This window comes from Arachis ipaensis, chromosome B01 (assembly GCF_000816755.2).
Source record: "Arachis ipaensis cultivar K30076 chromosome B01, Araip1.1, whole genome shotgun sequence".
Classification (NCBI taxonomy): Eukaryota; Viridiplantae; Streptophyta; class Magnoliopsida; order Fabales; family Fabaceae; genus Arachis; species Arachis ipaensis.
Window position 1 is genome coordinate 112,793,220 of NC_029785.2, and position 19,279 is coordinate 112,812,498.

Here is a 19,279-nt window from a genome sequence, read left to right on the forward strand (position 1 = left end):
TTGAAATTGAAAAAGATATGATTGAAAATTATTTTGAAAAAGGTTTGAAAAAGAAATTCAAAAAGATTTGATTTTAAAAATTAAAGTTGATTACTTGACTAACAAGAAACAAAAAGATTTTATTTTAAAATTTAAAGATTGAACCTTTCTTATTAGGCAAGTAACAAACTTTACATTTTTGAATCAATCACATTAATTGTTAGTAATATTTTCGAAAATTATGAGATAGAATTAAGAAAATGATTTTTGAAAAATATTTTTATAATTTTCGAAAATAAATAAGAAAAAATGAAAAAGATTTGATTTTTGAAAAAGATTTTGAAAAAGATAGGATTTTCAAATTGAAAATTTGATTTGACTCATAAGAAACAACTAAATTTTAAAAAGTTTTGAAAAAGTCAACTCAAATTTTCGAAAATTTATGAGTGAAAAAGGGAAAGATATTTTTTTATTTTTGAATTTTTAATGATGAAAGAGAAAAACACAAAATTGACTCAATGCATGAAAATTTTTGGATCAAAACATGTGATGCATGCAAGAACACTATGAATGTCAAGATGAACACCAAGAATACTTTGAATGTCAAGATGAACACCAAGAACTTATTTTTGAAAAATTTTTTATGCAAAGAAAACATGCAAGACACCAAACTTAGAAATTTGCAAACTTCAGACACTAACAAATTGAAAATGCATATGAAAAACAAGAAAAGACACAAAACAAGAAAATATGAAGATCAAACAAGAAGACTTACCAAGAACAACTTGAAGATCATGAAGAACACTATGAATGCATGAATTTTCGAAAATTTTTAGAAAAATAAAAGTATGCAATTGACACCAAACTTAAAAATTAACTCAAGACTTAAACAAACAACATAAAATATTTTTTTGATTTTTATGATTTTGTTAATTTTTTTTGGATTTTTGTATATTATTTTTTTTTCGAAAACATATAGGAAAAAGGAAGTAATGAATTCAAAGTCCTCAATCAAGATTCTAGGAATCATACCAGGTTAGTCTAAAGCTTGATGGCCAGCCAAACTTCAGCATACCATTTTGAAACTTTAGAATTCACTCTTAAAAATTTTAAAATAATTTTTGAAAACAAAGGGAAAAAATTTTTTTGAAAGATTTTTGAATTTTTTTTTTGGATTTTTTTTTGAAAATTATTTTGGAAAAATGAAAAAGAAGAAAACTTTTTGTATTTTTCGAAAATAAGAAATAAAAAGCTTAAAATTAAAATAAAATTACCTAATCTGAGTAACAAGATGAACCGTCAGTTGTTCACACTCGAACAATCCCCGGCAATGGCGCCAAAAACTTGGTGTGTGAAATCGTGATCTTTACTTCCTTGGTAATGGCGCTAAAAACTTCATACGCACGTTCATATTCTTAATTTTGTTTCACAACTTCGTACAACTAACCAGCAAGTGCACTGGGTCGTCCAAGTAATAAACCTTACGTGAGTAAGGGTCGATCCCACGGAGATTGTTGGTATGAAGCAAGCTATGGTAATCTTGTAAATCTCAGTCAGGCGGATTAAATTGCATTAAGAAATTATAGTGGATGAAAATAAATAAAATAGGATAGAGATACTTATGTAGATTATTGGTGAGAATTTCAGATAAGCGTATAGAGATGCTTTCGTTCCTCTGAACCTCTGCTTTCCTGCTGTCTTCATCCAATCAGTCCTACTCCTTTCTATGGCAAGCTTTGTGTAGGGCATCACCGTTGTCAATGGCTACTTCCCATCATCTCTGTGAAAATGGTTCGATGCGCTGTCACTGCATGGCTAATCATCTGGAGGTTCTCGATCATACTGGAATAGGATTCACCCTCCTTTTGCGTCTGTCACTACGCCCAGTACTCGCGAGTTTGAAGTTCATCACAGCCATCCCTTCTCGGATCCTACTCGGAATACCACAGCAAGGTTTAGACTTTTCGGATCTCAAGAATGGCCGTCCATGGATTCTAACTTATACCACGAAGATTTTGATTAAGGAATCCCAGAGATACTCATTCAATCTAAGGTAGAACGGAGGTGGTTGTCAGGCACGCGTTCATAGTTGGGAATGATGATGACTGTCACGATCATCACATTCATATTGAGGTGCGAATGAATATCCTAGAATCGGAATAAGCTTGAATTGAATAGAAAAACAGTAGTACTTTGTATTAATTCATGAGGATCAGTAGAGCTCCACACCTTAATCTATGCAGTGTAGAAACTCTACCGTTAGAAATACATAAGTGATAAGGTTCAGGCATGGCTAAATGGCCAGCCCCCAAACGTGATCTAAAGATGAAACTAAAGATAGCATAAAGTCCTATTTATACTAAACTAGTTACTAGGGTTTACAGAAATGAGTAAATGATGCAGAAATCCACTTCCGTGGCCCACTTGGTGTGTGCTTGGGCTGAGCTTGAAGTTTACACGTGGAGAGGTCATTCTTGGAGTTGAACGCCAGTTTGTAACGTGATTCTGGCGTTGAACTCCACTTTGCAACTTGTTTCTGGCGCTGACGCCAGACTGCAACATGGAACTGGAGTTCAACGCCAGTTTGTGTCATCTAAACTCGAGCAAAGTATGGACTATTATATATTTCTGGAAATCCCTGGATGTCTACTTTCCAACGCAATTGGAAGCGCACCATTTGGAGTTCTGTAGCTCCAGAAAATCCACTTTGAGTGTAGGGAGGTCAGAATCCAACAGCATCTGCAGTCCTTCTTCAACCTCTGAATCTGATTTTTGCTCAGGTCCCTCAATTTCAGCTAGAAAATACCTGAAATCACAGAAAAACACACAAACTCATAGTAAAGTCCAAAAATGTGATTTTTACTTAAAAACTAATAAAAATATACTAAAAACTAACTAAATCATACTGAAAACTATGTAAAAGCAATGCCAAAAAGCGTATAAATTATCCGCTCATCAATCATCATAATCATAAAGATATATTATTATAATTTAATATATTTTATAACTCTTTAAATAACCGATAATAGAAATTAATAGAAGGTTTAATTAGTCTGCAGATCTTTATAGTTTCACCGAATTTTCAATTAGGTCCCTATACTTTTTTCTTTTCAATTGGGTACTACAAAAAAAACAGGATTAAAACGGCAGTTATTTTGGGGAATTACGGCGGTTAGAACCGCCATTATGACCAAAATTGGCGCCTCCAAAAAACGCCGTTATTCTGGGCACCATTTTGGTTATTACGGCAGTTTTTTGATGGTTAAAATGGCGATTTTTTATTTGTTTAAAATGGCGGCTGTAACCGCCGTTACCAGGATGTTGTGGCATCATTTCTGTTTAAAATGGCGGTTGGAAACTGCCGTTTTTACCATTATAACCGCCATTTTTACCAAGTTATAATGGCATCTTTTGTGTTTAAAATGACAGTTTTTAGCCGCCTTTTTACCAGGTTATAATGGCATTTTTTGTGTTTAAAATGGCAGTTTTTAACCGCCATTTCTACCAGCGTATAATGGCATCGTTTTCATTTAAAATGGGGTTTCTAACCGCCGTTTGTACCTAATTATGATGACAATTTTATGCTTTTTAAAATAAGATTGAAACTACCAATTTAAAGTGATATTTTCGAAACTCACTTAAAAATCTCGTAATAACCAGAAGGCATAATCATAAATCAAACATCATAAGATGATTTTTAATTCATACATGATCTAAAAGTCATAATCCAAGTCATAATTGAAATATCATAATCCAAAAACAAAGTATCAAAGTAACATTTTTCAATAATACGTCTTAACATATAATTCTTAATATACGTCTTAACATATCAAACAAGGTCATGCTTCCTTGTTGCTTGCTCCAGAAGACCTACTTCCTAACTCTTTTGGTGATGAAATCTCACTCTCCTGATCCAATCCCTACAACAAAAATATAACTATTATGAGCATAAGAAATGCAACAAAAATGCATATATTGATATACATTTATCATGTCTAATTACATAACATTGATACAATAATGAAACCAATTTAAGATTATAGAGCCAACTACACATGAAAACTAATTAGCACCATATAAACCACATTATATTTCTCATTAAATTGATGAAAAAAATTTAAGAGTATAAAAACAGGTTTGACATCGTTTTCCAAACCTCATTGTTCAAAAGTTGAAATCCAAACACAAATTCCATTATAGTTCCTTAGACAATTTAAGCTAAGCTGTTTTGTGTTATGTTGAGCTTAGAAGGTAAGACTTTAATTTGCACCTTTACCCAAAGCAGTGTTGTGTTGTGTTCCACTATTTGAACTATCTTATATGTGTAGTTGAGGCTATACTATAAATTACACTCTCTCTTCTTTAGTATTTCACATAACCGTGAGTTTCATAAACAGAAGGAAAGTATATGCCTTTTGTTAAACTTGTATTAATTATTACTATCACTCTAGCATAAGCTAGCACTACTACTAATTATATTAATAATAGGAATCATAAGTAGAATATGAATGTACCTGTGAAACTTGTTGAGTAGGGAATATTCCAGCCAATTGTATTGGAATTTTACCTCCTTCCTTAGAAGTAATATAAGAGACTAGCACTTGAAATTGCGCTTTTAACGGTATCCAACTCTTCTTGCACATTTGGACCAGAAGTAGATGATGTGCCAACATCATTTGAAGAACCTAAATCTATTTGACTAATCCTTGTAGTGTTGTTCTTGAAAGAAATTGTTGGAACAGCTTCCATACCTAAACCTCGAACACGACCAGGGTGCTCTTTCCCAAAAACTACTCCAAGAGCATCAAGAGGAGAATTAACAGTTAATTCCATCGGTTGTTGGCTGCTATGTACTTCAATCTTCTCCTACATATATAAAAAGAAAGAGAAAGAATAAAAAATAGTATTATCTTATAAAAAAGAAAGAAAAAGAAATACAAACAAGTTACTTATTGCACTTTAGTCTTACCGCTATTTCTTTAGCCTTTTCATTAACATAACTTCCATCTATTTTCTTGTGAGTGATGTCCCACATTTGAACCCTACTAACTTCTTTTCCCATCTCTTCCGTCTAAAATTTAAGAAAAGTAGAAAGACTCGATCCAAAAATAGCAGCCTACTAACTTAGATTAAATATGTAGAAAATTAAGAGATGATGCATGCATTATATTTGAGATAGATTAGATATGCATGAATTAATTGATTACCAATTCAGCCCTTCTTCTTGCAATTGATTTAGCACCTGAAGTATAAGGAATTATTTGTTTTTGCCGAATTTCTTGATTCCTTTTACAAAATTTCTGCAAGTTAAATTTGGACACAATTATTACATTAGTTTGTTTAGTTAATAATGGGAAACCGAAGTGAATACACACGAACAACTATGATAAAAACCACTCTTCAATTGCAGAGGGCAACTAGCATAGAATATTCACTTCTGCATGTTAACCGCAAGAACCATCATCTTTCAAAACTGACTTAAATAGGGTAAAAATGTGCACTAACCACAATAATTTAGGACTAAAATAAATAGAGACTGTACCACTATTTATGACTGCCCCGCAGCCAATAGTTCAATTGTAAAAATAAAGATCAGAACCTCTGGCAACTCTAGAGACACCCAGAAATCAAAATCACTCTTCAACAACATTGACTAGTTCATATTCAATTATATATATATTTCAAATGCTGTAAAAAAGGACAACATTTAACTAGGAGAGTAAGTACTTACCTGAGTTTCAGGCTTCAAACGATATTCTACGAATAAAGCCCATTGATCAGGAGCAATATCTTCTGGTGCATTATTTATGATCTCGGTTTTACTCAACCTTGGATCATAAAAATCATTCCAAAGCTTTATCCTATGTTCCCTCCATATTTTGCCAAGCGATTGGAGCAAAAAACGTTTGGACAAGTTATCACTCACTTTGAAGCAAAATCGAGCCTTCAATATTATAAAGAATATATATTAACCAGCAAATATAATTAAATAATGGCAAAGAAATAAGCTTTAGAGTTTGAGTAATCTTTGGTGCACGGAATTGTGATCACACTTTTCACAACTCCGCACAACTAACCAGCAAGTGCACTGGGTCGTCCAAGTAATACCTTACGCGAGTAAGGGTCGATCCCACGGAGATTGTCGGCTTGAAGCAAGCTATGGTCATCTCGTAAATCTTAGTCAGGCGGATTCAATTGGTTATGAGTTTTGATAATTAAAAGATAAATAAAACGTAAATTAAAATAAAGATACTTATGTAATTCATTGGTGGGAATTTCAGATAAGCGTTTGGAGATGCTTTGTTGCTTCTGAACCTCTGCTTTTCTACTGTCTTCATCCAATCATGCGTGCTCCCTTCCATGGCAAGTTGTATGATCCTCTCAGTGAAAATGCTCCAAGTACGGTTTCTGCACGGCAAATCAGCTGTCGGATTTCTCGTCTCGGATGAAAAATACCAGGTACAGCTACCGCACGGCAAATCATCTGTCAGTTCTCACTTGTGTCAGAATAGGATCTCTCTATCCTTTTGCACACTGTCACGGCGCCCAACATTCGTGAGTTTGAAGCTCGACACAGTCATCCCGTCCCAAATCCTACTCGAAATACCACAGACAAGGTTTAGACTTTCTGGATCTCAGGAATGCTGCCAATTGGTTCTAGCCTCTACCACGAAAGTTCTAACCTCACGGACTCCGTCCGTGGATTAGAGACCCAAGAGATTATACTCTGGCTATCGTCCAATGACTACGTTGAACATCATGCAGACCGCTTATGGTTGTCAGGCACGCAGATCTTGGCTAAGCGAGTAACGAAGATAGTGGGTGATTGTCACGGGTCACCCCTTATTCTGACTTAACTGAATTAAGTACAAGAGTATATCTTGGAGAAGAAGTAAGCGTGAATTGAAAGAGAAACAATAGTACTTGCATTAATTCATGAAGAACAGCAGAGCTCCGCACCTTAATCTATGAGTTGTAGAAACTCCACCATTGAAAATACATAAGAGAAAAAGTCTAGGCATGGCCGAATGGCCAGCCTCCAAAGTCCAAAGATGATCAAAAGATATTCTCTCTGAATACAATAGTAAAAAGTTCTATTTATACTAAACTAGTTACTAAGGATTACAGAAAATAAGTAACTAAGTGCAGATAGTGCAGAAATCCACTTCTGGGGTCAACTTGGTGTGTGCTTGGGCTGAGCATTGAGATTTACACGTGCATAGGCCTTTTTTAGAGTTAAATGCCAGCTTGGATGCCAGTTTGGGCGTTTAACTCCAGTTCTGGTGCCAGTTCTGGCATTTTACGACAGAAAAGGGTCTCTGGTGGGCGTTTAAACGCCAGTTTGGGCCATTAAATCTCGGAAAAAGTATGGACTATTATACATTGCTGGAAATCCCAAGATGACTACTTTCCAACGCAATTGAGAGTGCGCCAATTGAGCTTCTTTAGCTCTAGAAAATCCACTTCGCGTGTAGGAGGGTCAGAATCCAACAGCATCTGCAGTCCTTTCTCAGCCTCTGAATCAGACTTTTGTTCAGGTCCCTCAATTTCAGCCAGAAAATACTTGAAATTACAGAAAAATACACAAACTCATAGTAAAGTCCAGTAATGTGATTTTTGCATAAAAACTAATAAAAATATTATAAAAAGTAACTAAAATATACTAAAAACTTCCTAAAAATAATGCCAAAAAGCGTATAAATTATCCGCTCATCACAACACTAAACTTAAATTGTTGCTTGTCCCCAAGCAACTAAAAACAAAATAGGATAAAAATAAGAGAAAATACAATAAATTTCAAAATATCAATGAAGCTTAGTTTCAATTGGATGAGCGGGACTAGTAGCTTTTTGCTTCTGAACAGTTTTGGCATCTCACTTTATCCTTTGAAGTTCAGAATGATTGGCATCCATAGAAAATCAGAACTCAGATAGTGTTATTGATTCTCCTAGTTTAGTATGTTGATTCTTGAACACAGCTACTTTATAAGTCTTGGCCGTGGCCCTAAGCATTTTGTTTTCCAGTATTACCACCGGATACATAAATGCCACAGACACATAACTGGGTGAACCTTTTTAGATTGTGACTCAGCTTTGCTAGAGTCCCCAGTTAGAGGTGCCCAGAGTTCTTAAGCACACTCTTTTTGCTTTGGATCACAACTTTAACCGCTCAGTCTCAAGCTTTTCACTTGACACCTTCACGCCACAAGCACATGTTTAGAGACAGCTTGATTTAGCCGCTTAGGCCGGGATTTTATTCCTTTGGGCCCTCCTATCCATTAATGCTTAAAGCCTTGGATCCTTTTTACCCTTGCCTTTTAGTTTAAAGGGTTATTGGCTTTTTCTGCTTGCTTTTTCTTTTTCTTTCTTTGCCTTTATTTTTCGCCCCTTTTTTTTTTGCAAGCTTTGTGTTTTTCCCTGCTTTTTCTTGCTTCAAGAATCAATTTTATGATTTTTCAGATTATCAATAACATTTCTCTTTTTTCATTATTCTTTCAAGAGCCAACAATTTTAACATTCATAAACTTCACTATAAAAAAATATGCACTGTTCAAGCATTCATTCAGACAACAAAAAGTATTGTCACCACATCAAAATAATTAAACTATTTTCAAGATAGAATTTGAAATTCATGTACTTCTTTTTCTTTTTTAGAAAACATTTTTCATTTAAGAAAGGTGAAAGATTCATGGAACATTCATAGCTTTAAGACATAGACACTAAACACTAATGATCATGTAATGAAGACACAAACATAGACAAAACATAAAGCATAGAAACCGAAAACAGAAAAACAAATAACAAGGAGATTAAAGAACGGGTCCACCTTAGTGATGGTGGCTTCTTCTTCCTCTTAAAGAACCAATGGAGTTCTTGAGCTCCTCTTTGTCTCTTCCTTGCCTTTGTTGCTCCTCTTTCATGGCCTTTTGGTCCTCTCTGATTTCATGGAGGATGATGGAGTGCTCTTGTTGAGGTCCATGAGTGGGCTCTCTTGTTTGCTCCATCCTCTTTCTAGTGATGGGGCTTTTGAGATGAATCTCTCCATCACCCATGACTCGGAGTTGGAAGCAACTGCCTTCCCTTTCCTCTTCCTAGAGGTTTCTCCGGCCTTATGTGCTATTAATGGTTATGGAAAAACAAAAAGCAGAGCTTTTTTCACACCAAACTTAAAAAGTTTGCTCATCCTCGAGCAAAATAAGATAGAAGGGAGTAGAAGAAGAATGACGTAATTAATTTTGAAAACTTATTACTGTATACAAGAAAAATTAAAAAGAGTTGAAAAGAATTTGAAAACATATGTAAGTTTTGAAAACGTTTTGGAAGGAATTGAAAAGAAATAAAAAAAGAATTAAAAAGAATTGGAAAGGTTATCAATATTTGAAAATAGAAATTGAAAGATGAACGTTTAAAATATGTTTAATGCAAAAAATTATGAATTAAAACATGAAAAATTGAAAAAAATCGAATTGGAAACAAAATTACCTCCCTTGTGTCATCCTGGCGTTAAACGCCCAGAATGCTATCCATTCTGGCGTTTAACGCTCACTTGACTGCCTCTTTGGGTGTTTAACGCCCAGCCAGATACCTTGGCTGCGTTAAACGCCAGGAATCCTTCTTTACTGGGCATTTTTCTAAATGCCCAAAATGCTGCCTGCATAGGCGTTAAAGCGTTAAACGCCCATTCTGCTATCCTTACTGGCGTTTAAACGCCAGTAAGCCTGTCCTCCAGGGTGTTCTATTTTTGATGCTGTTTTTTATTTCGCTTTAATTCTGTAGCTATTTTTATGACTCCACATGATCATCAACCTAAAGAAAACATAACATGGCAATGGAAAACAAATGTCTATAAAAATAAATATAATTAAATAACATTGAGTTGCCTCCCAATAAGCGCTTCTTTAATGTCAATAGCTTGACAGTGAGCTCTTAAAGAGCTTCACAGAGACTTAGAGCTTAATGGTGGCCTCCCAACACCAAATTTAAAAGTTGAGTGTGGGGGCTCTGTTTGACTCTGTATTGAGAGAAGCTTTTCATGCTTCCTCTCCATGGTTACAGAAGAAGATCCTTGAGCCTTAAACACAAGGTAGTCCTCATTTAATTGAAGGACTAACTCTCCTCTGTCCACATCAATCACAGCCCGTGCTGTGGCTAGGAAGGGTCTTCCAAGGATAATGGATTCATCCTCATCCTTCCCAGTGTCTAGGATTATGAAGTCAGCAGGGATGTACAGTCCTTCAACCTTCACTAAGACATCCTCTACAAGTCCATAAGCCTGTTTCATTGATTTGTCTGCCATCTCTAGTGAGATTCTTGCAGCTTGTACCTCAAAGATCCCCAGTTTTTCCATTACAGAGAGTGGCATGAGGTTTATACCTGACCCCAGGTCACACAGAGCCTTCTCAAAGGTCATAGTGCCTATGGTACAAGGTATTAAGAACCTTCTGGGATTCAGTTTCTTCTGAGGTAATTTCTGTTGAACTAAGGCATTCAGTTTCATGATTGTTCCTAGATACCGAGCTACTTGCTCTTCAACAATATTTTCATCCTCATCAGAGGAAGAATCTTCATCAGAGCTCATGAACTACAACATTAAGTTCCATGGAATCTCTATGGTCTCTATATGAGCCTCAGATTCCTTTGGTTCCTCAATAGGGAACTCCTTATTGGTCAATGGACGTCTAGCAAGGTCTTCCTCACTGGAAATCACTGCCTTTTTACTCTCTCTAGGTTCGGCCACTTTGGATATAGTTATGGCCTTGCACTCTCTTTTGGGATTCTCTTCTGTATTGCTTGGGAGAGTACTAGGAGGAGTTTCAGTAACTCTTTTACTCAGCTGACCCACTTGTGCCTCCAAATTTCTGATGGAGGACCTTGTTTCAGTCATGAAAATGAGAGTAGTCTTAGACAGATCAGAGACTATGGTTGCTAAGTCAGAGAGGCTCTGCCTGGAATTCTCTGTCTGTTGCTGAGAAGATGATGGAAAAGGCTTGCTATTGCCAAACCTATTTCTCCCACCATTATTATTATTGAAGCCTTGTTGAGGCTTCTGTTGATCCTTCCATGAGAAATTTGGATGATTTCTCCATGAAGGAATATAGGTGTTTCCATAGGATTCTCCCATGTAATTCACCTCTTCCATTGCAGGATTCTCAGGGTCATAAGCTTCTCCTTCAGAAGAAGCTTCTTTAGTACTGCCGGATGCAGCTTGCATTCTAGTCAGATTCTGAGAAATCATATTGACTTGCTGAGTCAATATTTTATTCTGAGCCAATATGGTATTCAGAGTATCAATCTCAAGAACTCCTTTCTTTTGAGTCATCCCATTATTCACAGGATTTCTTTCAGAAGTGTACATGAACTGGTTATTTACAACCATCTCAATGAGTTCCTGGGCTTCTGCAGGGGTTTTCTTCAGATGAAGAGATCCATCAGCAGAGTGGTCCAATGACATCTTGGACAATTCAGACAGACCATCATAGAATATACATAAGATGCTCCATTCTGAAAGCATGTCAGAAGGACACCTTCTGATCAATTTCTTGTATCTTTTTCAAGCTTCATAGAGGGATTCACCTTCCTTCTGTCTGAAGGTTTGGACTTCCACTCTAAGCTTGCTCATCTTTTGAGGTGGAGGCCAAGAAAGCATTGACCAACTTTTTCCAAGAGTTCAGGCTTTCTTTAGGTTATGAGTCCAACCATATCCTAGCTCTGTCTCTTACAGCAAAGGGAAAAAGCATAACTCTGTAGACCTCGGGATCAACCCTATTGGTCTTAACAGTGTCACAGATTTGCAAGAATTCAGCTAAGAACTGATGAGGGTCTTCCAATGGAAGTCCATGAAACTTGTAATTCTGCTGCATTAGAGAAACTAATTGAGGCTTAAGCTCAAAGTTGTTTGCTCCAATTGCAGAAATTGATATGCTTCTTCCATAGAAGTCGAAAGTTGGTGCAGTAAAGTCACCAAGCATCTTCCTTGCATCTCCACCGTTGTTGTTGGGTTTGGCTGCCATGTCTGCTTCTTTTTCGAAAATTTCTGTAAGGTCCTCTCAGGAGTTTTGTGCTTTAGCTTCTCTTAGCTTCCTCTTCAGAGTCCTTTGAAGTTCAGGATCAGCTTCAACAAGAATGTCTTTATCCCTGTTCCTGCTCATATGAAAAAGAAGAGAACAGAAAAGAAGAGGAATCCTGTATGTCACAGTATAGAGATTCCTTTATGTGTCAGATGAAAAGAAGAATAGAAGAATGAGGTAGAGAGAGGAGATGAATAATTCGAACAGAGAGAAGAGAGAGGGGTTCAAATTATGAGTAGAAGAGAAATGTTAGTACTTAAATAAAATAAATAGAAAGAAATGAGAGAGAGAGTATTCGAATTTTAATTAAAAGAGAAGAAAAATATTTTTGTTTTTTTATTTTAATTATAAGTTAGAATTCAAAATTTAAGAAAAGAAATAAAAGCAAATTGAAAACTAAATTAATTAATTAATTAAAAATATTTTTGAAAATTTGTTAGTTAGTTTTCGAAATTAATGAGAGAGAAAAGTAGTTAGGTGGTTTTGAAAAAGATAAGAAATAGTAAACTTTTTAAAATTAAAACAAACAAGTCAAGTGGTTGATTGAAAAAGATTTGAAAATAAATTTTGAAAAGATAAGAAGTTAGAAAAAGAGTTTGAAATTAAAATTTTAAAAAGATATGATTGAAATTTATTTTGAAAAGGAATTGAAAAAGAAATTAAAAAGATTTGATTTTAAAAATTAAAGTTGATGACTTGACTAACAAGAAACTAAAAGGTATGATTCTAGAATTTAAAGATTGAACCTTTCTTAACAAGAAAGTAACAAACTTGAAATTTTTGAATCAAAACATTAATTTTTAGTAAAGTTTTCGAAAATATGAAATAAAAATAAGAAAAAGATTTTGAAAATTTATTTAAGAAATTCGAAAATATTAAGAAGAAAAATGAAAAAGATTTGATTTTTGAAAAAAAGATTTGAAAAGATAAAATTTTTAAATTAAAATTTTGACTTGACTAACAAGAAACAACTAAATTTTAAAAATTATTGACCAAGTCAACTCAAAATTTCAAAAATTATGAGAAGAATAAGGAAAAGATATTTTTTACTTTTGAATTTTTAATGAGGAGAGAGAAAAACAACAAAATGAAACAAAAGATAAAAATATAAGATCAAAACAAATAATGCATGCAAGAACACTTTGAATGTCAAGATGAACACCAAGAACACTTTGAAGATCATGATGAACATCAAGAACATATTTTTGAAAATTTTTAAGAAAAGAAAGACATGCAAGACACCAAACTTAAGAACTTTTGTACTACGGACACTAACAATTTGAAAATTCATATGAAAAACAAGAAAAGACATAAAACAAGAAAAATTAAAGATCAAACAAGGAAAATTATCAAGAACAACTTGAAGATCATGAAGAACATAATGCATGAATTTTCAAAAATTTTAAGAAAATTAAAAAAATGCAATTGACACCAAACTTAAAATTTGACACAAGACTCAAACAAGAAACACAAAATTTTTTTGGTTTTTGTGATTTTATTAAATTTTTTGTATTTTTTCGAAATTATTTTGGAAAAAGAAAATAAAGAAATTCAAAATTTTTTTTAATAAGAATTCTAGGATTCATGCAATGTTAGTCTAAAGCTTCGGTCCAAAAGAATTAGACATGGCCAAATGGCCAGCCAAGCTTTAGCATAACAAATACAGACATGTCCTTTCTACAATGGAAAGTGGAAACCTCAGTCCAAAAGATTAGACATGGCTTAACAGTCAGCCAGGCTTCAACATATCTCATGAAGCTCTAGAATTCATTCTTAAAAAATTTTTTTGAATTCTTTTTTTGAAAACTAATTTTTTTTTCGAAAATAAAAATAAAAAGCTTAAACATAAAATAAAATTACCCAATCTAAGCAACAAGATGAACCGTCAGTTGTTCAAACTTGAACAATTCTCGGCAACGGTGCCAAAAACTTGGTGCACGAAATTGTGATCACACTTTTCACAACTCCGCACAACTAACCAGCAAATGCACTGGGTCGTCCAAGTAATACCTTACGCGAGTAAGGGTCGATCCCACAGAGATTGTCGGCTTGAAGCAAGCTATGGTCATCTTGTAAATCTTAGTCAGGCAGATTCAATTGGTTCTCGCCTCTACCACGGAGGTTCTAACCTCGCGAACTCGGTCCGTGGATTAGAGACCCAAGAGATTATACTCCGGCTGTCGTCCAATGACTACGTTGAACATCATGTAGACCGCTTGTGGTTGTCAGGCACGCGGATCTTGGCTAAGCGAGTAACGAAGATAGTGGGTGATTATCACGGGTCACCCCTTCATTCTAACTTAACTGAATTAAGTACGAGAGTATATCTTGGAGAAGAAGTAAGCGTGAATTGAAAGAGAAACAATAGTACTTGCATTAATTCATGAAGAATAGTAGAGCTCCACACCTTAATCTATGAGGTGTAGAAACTCCACCGTTGAAAATACATAAGAGAAAAAGTCTAGGCATGGCCCAATGGCCAGCCTCCAAAGTCCAAAGATGATCAAAATATATTCTCTCCGAATACAATAGTAAAAAGTGCTATTTATACTAAACTAGTTACTAAGGATTACGGAAAATAAGTAACTAAGTGCAGATAGTGCAGAAATCCACTTTCGTGGCCCACTTGGTGTGTACTTGGGCTGAGCATTGATTTTTACACGTGCATAGGCCTTTTCTAGAGTTAAACGCCAGCTTGGATGCCAGTTTGGGCGTTTAACTCCAGTTCTGGTGCCAGTTCTGGCGTTTTACGCCAGAAAAGGGTCTCTGGTAGGCGTTTAAACACCAGTTTGGGCCATCAAATCTCGGGAAAAGTATGGAGTATTATACATTGCTGAAAAGCCCAAGATGACTACTTTTCAACGCAATTGAGAGTGCCCCAATTGGGATTTTGTAGCTCCAGAAAATCTACTTCGAGTGCAGGAGGGTCAGAATCGAACAGCATCTGCAGTCCTTTCTTAGCCTCTGAATCAGACTTTTGCTCAGGTCCCTCAATTTCAGCCAGAAAATACCTGAAATTACAGAAAAAGACAAAAACTCCTAGTAAAGTCCAGAAATGTGATTTTTTCATAAAAACTAATAAAAATATAACAAAAAGTAACTAAAACATACTAAAAACTACCTAAAGACAATGCCAAAAAGCGTATAAATTATCCGCTCATCAATCTTCTTACTAGGAAAAAAATATTCCATTGATTTTCAAAAAAGCTTGCTGGAATGTCTGACCACTTTTCAAAACTGATTGGAAATGCTACACAATCAGTGGCCAATTGTCCACAAACTCCTGCAAGGAGTCCAACTACTTCTCCTATTGCTGAATGATGTTTATCAAAATTGACAACTATGCGCAAACCTTCTGGCAAATTATGCACATCCTTCGCTAATAAATGAAGGCGTGTACTATCTTCGTATTCATCTAAAATAGACAAATGAGTATAAATAAATGAGTAAATGAGCGACTAAAGAATAAAATAAATAAAATTCACGTTGTATGTTGGACAGCAACATAAGTAGATAAGGCAACGTATATAAGCCAATAACTAGCTAAGGGTATCATAGAATTCAATTTCTATTTTCAATCCTTTCAAACTAATTCATATATAACATCTATACATCTAAAAATACTAATAGAACATCTATACATACCTATGGCATCAACAGTCTAATAATGTTTAGATTCACGTCCACGTTTACGATTAGGATCGGATGGATCCTCATATATAGTTGGAGCAACTGATGATGGCTCAGAAGAATTTGAAGCTGCCGACATGTCTCGGGATGAACTTGCAGCTGCTGCCAACTTGTCTCGGGAGGAACTTGCAGCTGCTGCCGACTTGTCTCGGGAGGAACTTGCAACTACTGCCGACTTGTCCCGGAAGGAATTTGAAGCTGCCGACTTGTTTCAGGAGAAATTTGTAGCTACCAATGTGTCTCGAGAGGAATTTGCAGCTGTTGCGGACTTGACTTGTGATGCATTTGAAGCTGCCGACTTGTCTTGTGAAGAATTTGCAGTTGCTGCTACTTTAAGTAGATTCTTGTACCTCTTTTATTTTGGCATATCTGCATAATAGATTAAATCAATAATTAATAAATATAATATAAAATGTGCATCAAGATTAAAAGAATAGACCCTGTAGCTAAGTTGGTGAAATAATTTAAAGCAAATTAAAGCCGTTTCAAGCATTTTAAATATGAATATTGTCATTGCTGCTAGATTCGGTCTTTATCTTATCATAATTACATGGCCCATACTTTACATGACTAACTTTTCTTCATGCAATGCAATCCATTTATTCTAATTCAGTTAATGCAAATAAACTGAAAAATTAAACAATTGATCAAATAATTAAGTTAATGCAAATAAACTAAAGTTATCAAAAGTTACATAATATAAATTTCGTACCATAAATTAATTTAACCTACTAACTATTCTGACATGTGTTCGTCTTCTCCAATGTCATCATCTAGTAATTTATCATCTACCTCATCTCTTAACAATGATAGATTATCACCATTTTCAAATAAAGAATCCAGGTTTTGCTCTAACCAAGGCTCATTCTCACATGCTTCATCATCTTCATTTCCCCCATATCATATGAGTCTCTTGGCTTCAAATGCACGACAACACTCCAATCTTTATTCACTTCATCATTGACGAAATACACCATTCGAGCTTGTGAGGCTTCAATATATGGATCATCCTCCTCTCGGTCACCACTGTGTATTACTCGTGAAAAATTAACAGAAGTAAAATCCCAACTATCCTTTCTACATCCCCGTTCTCTTGTGGTGTCAGCCCATTTACATTTGAATAAAGTAACCCGAAATCGGCCATTGTAGTAATATCTTCTAATTTGCCATAATATGACAAATCAACATTCCTAACATTAGTATCACTAGCGCTAGCAACACAAGGAGTTGAAGACATTAAGAAAACTCCACTATTCTGGGTCCTTAACCCATTGTCTCGATTGGTAGTTCGAAAGGAGAACCCATTGATACTAAATGTAGAAAACCTCTTGGCATATTGTGATGGACCCCTTGCTAAGTATCTCAAATCCTCATGCACAGTATTCATAATGTCTGGGTTCATAAGCTATTATGATAGAACAAAATATTAGTTATTATATCCACAAATACTGCTGAATATTAGCAAAAAAGATCACTTTTCTATTTACCTGCGTAGGAAACCAAGTAACAAAATCTTTATTGACTCTTTTTTCTATCTCTACATTTGAAGGCCTTCTACCCTTAGATCGTCTTCGTACAAAATCTTTGAAGTCACTGTCAGATATGAAAGTTTAACTCTAACTAAACAACTATTTTTAGGTAAATAAAAAACATGTATGCAAATCCTTAAGTACTTACTCAATGAACGGTTTGACATATGGACAATTTAGAACCACATAGCGATGTGCTTCTTTTTTTTCCATAGGTGACAACTCAAATACTGTGAAAGCTCCCTTAGACTTACCTATTTGTGGAAAAAGCGAATCAACATGTGTACTGTAGTTACCATCCGGACGATCATCAATACGTGGTGGCCTATTAAATCTTGTCTCAATCCCTTCTAAGTATCGAGAGCAAAATGTAAGAGCTTCTTCAGCCACATATCCCTCAGCTATAGAACCTTCTTATTTAGCTTTGTTTCGTACATAGGACTTCAAATATCCTAAATACCTAGTTTGTATAATTGGCTTTAGTAAGCAAGATATAACTAAGTGATAGGTTAAATAAATAATGATTGAAAAGAGATATTTACCTCTCAATAGGATACATCCACCTATAGTGTACTGGTCCTCCAAGTTTTGCTTCATCAACTAGATGACAGGTTAAATGAACCATGATTGTAAAGAAAGAAGGAGGGAACAACATTTCTAAATGACAAAGGGTAAGGATTATTCGAGGTTGGAGCTTCTCAATTTCTGTAAGACTTAAGCTTTTAGAGCACAACTGTTGAAAGAATGAAGACAACTCTATTAGCACTGCAGTAACTTTATCTGGTAGCACATTACGTATGGCAATGGGTAATAGTTGCTGCATAAGGACATGGCAGTAATGGCTCTTCAATCCAGAGAGCTTTCTTTGCTTCAGGTCAACACACCGTGAAATATTACTCGAGAGACCATCTGGTACTCTAATATTCTTTATAGTACGCAAGAATACATCTTTCATGGAATTTGACATTGTAAACAAAGATGGATGATATCTCCCATTTTCATCTGGCCATAAATCTTTCCTTATACCCATTTCTTTAAGATCCTTACGAGCTTTGAGATTATCCTTTGACCTTCCAGTCTCATTGAGAAAAGTGTATAACACATTGTCGCAAACATTCTTTTCAATGTGCATGACATCTAGATTGTGGCGCAATAAGTTAGAATCCCAATAAGGAAGATAAAAAAAATATGCTTTTCTTCCTCCACATCCCAGATTCATCATCTTCTTCAATAACTTTTCGTCGAGTCCTCTTACCTTTACTTGCCTGTAGTTCCTTCCCAAATGAAACATTGATGCCTTCAAGTTGTTCCAATTTTTCTGACCATGTTAGTACTGCTGGGGGATCCCTCAACTCAATTTTTCCATTAAATTTTGCACGACTTAGCCTAAACTTATGACCCCTTTCTAAGAAACGGGGATGTCCCAAAAAATTCCTTAGGAAGAGGAGAAACCTCCTAAACCCGAGCTCAAACCACTACCACCATCCCTGAAATATGTATTTCTAGGAGAAGGTGACTCTTTTCCGGTGATCATAAGCTCTGCTTTAAATCCACAGGAAAAGAAAGCACTAATTCAGGTGCTAAGGACACACAAGGCAACTCTTGGGTGGTCCATAAGTGATCTTAAGGGCATTATCCCAGCTAGATGCATGCACAAGATCCTATTGGAGGATAATGCTAAGCCAGTGGTTCAACCACATAGGCGGCTAAATCCAGCCATGAAGGAGGTGGTGCAGAAAGAGGTCACTAAGTTACTGGAGGCTGGGATTATTTATCCTATTTCTGATAGCTCCTGGGTGAGCCCTGTCCTTGTTGTCCCCAAGAAGGGAGGCATGACAGTGGTTCATAATGAAAAGAATGAACTGGTTCCTACAAGAACAGTTACAGGGTGACATATGTGTATTGATTACAGAAGGCTCAATATAGCCACCAGGAAAGATCACTTTCCTTTACCATTCATAGACCAGATGCTAGAGAGACTAGCAGGTCATGAATATTACTGCTTTTTGGATGG

General features: G+C 35.4%; 2 protein-coding genes and 2 long non-coding RNA genes across 4 annotated transcripts; all 4 read right to left on the minus strand.

Annotated features, from left to right (window-relative positions):
• On the minus strand, positions 3,671-4,572 carry LOC107619042. The gene is made up of 2 exons (XR_001615473.2): positions 4,494-4,572; positions 3,671-3,899 (listed from the first exon to the last, which is right to left on the minus strand). It is a non-coding gene; the product is annotated as an uncharacterized LOC107619042 (long non-coding RNA).
• Positions 4,574-5,268, minus strand: LOC107619036. The gene is made up of 4 exons (XM_021111073.1): positions 5,187-5,268; positions 4,949-5,050; positions 4,621-4,845; positions 4,574-4,579 (listed from the first exon to the last, which is right to left on the minus strand). Exons 2-4 carry the CDS (start codon positions 5,039-5,041, stop codon positions 4,574-4,576), a joined length of 324 nt encoding a protein of 107 aa, XP_020966732.1. The 5' UTR covers positions 5,042-5,050; positions 5,187-5,268.
• LOC110271794 lies at positions 5,861-15,772 on the minus strand. The gene is made up of 3 exons (XR_002362494.1): positions 15,692-15,772; positions 15,220-15,461; positions 5,861-5,923 (listed from the first exon to the last, which is right to left on the minus strand). It is a non-coding gene; the product is annotated as an uncharacterized LOC110271794 (long non-coding RNA).
• Positions 16,588-17,532, minus strand: LOC107610655. Its single transcript, XM_016312678.2, has 4 exons — positions 17,414-17,532; positions 17,224-17,329; positions 16,867-17,141; positions 16,588-16,762 (listed from the first exon to the last, which is right to left on the minus strand). Exons 1-4 carry the CDS (start codon positions 17,476-17,478, stop codon positions 16,588-16,590), a joined length of 621 nt encoding a protein of 206 aa, XP_016168164.1. The 5' UTR covers positions 17,479-17,532.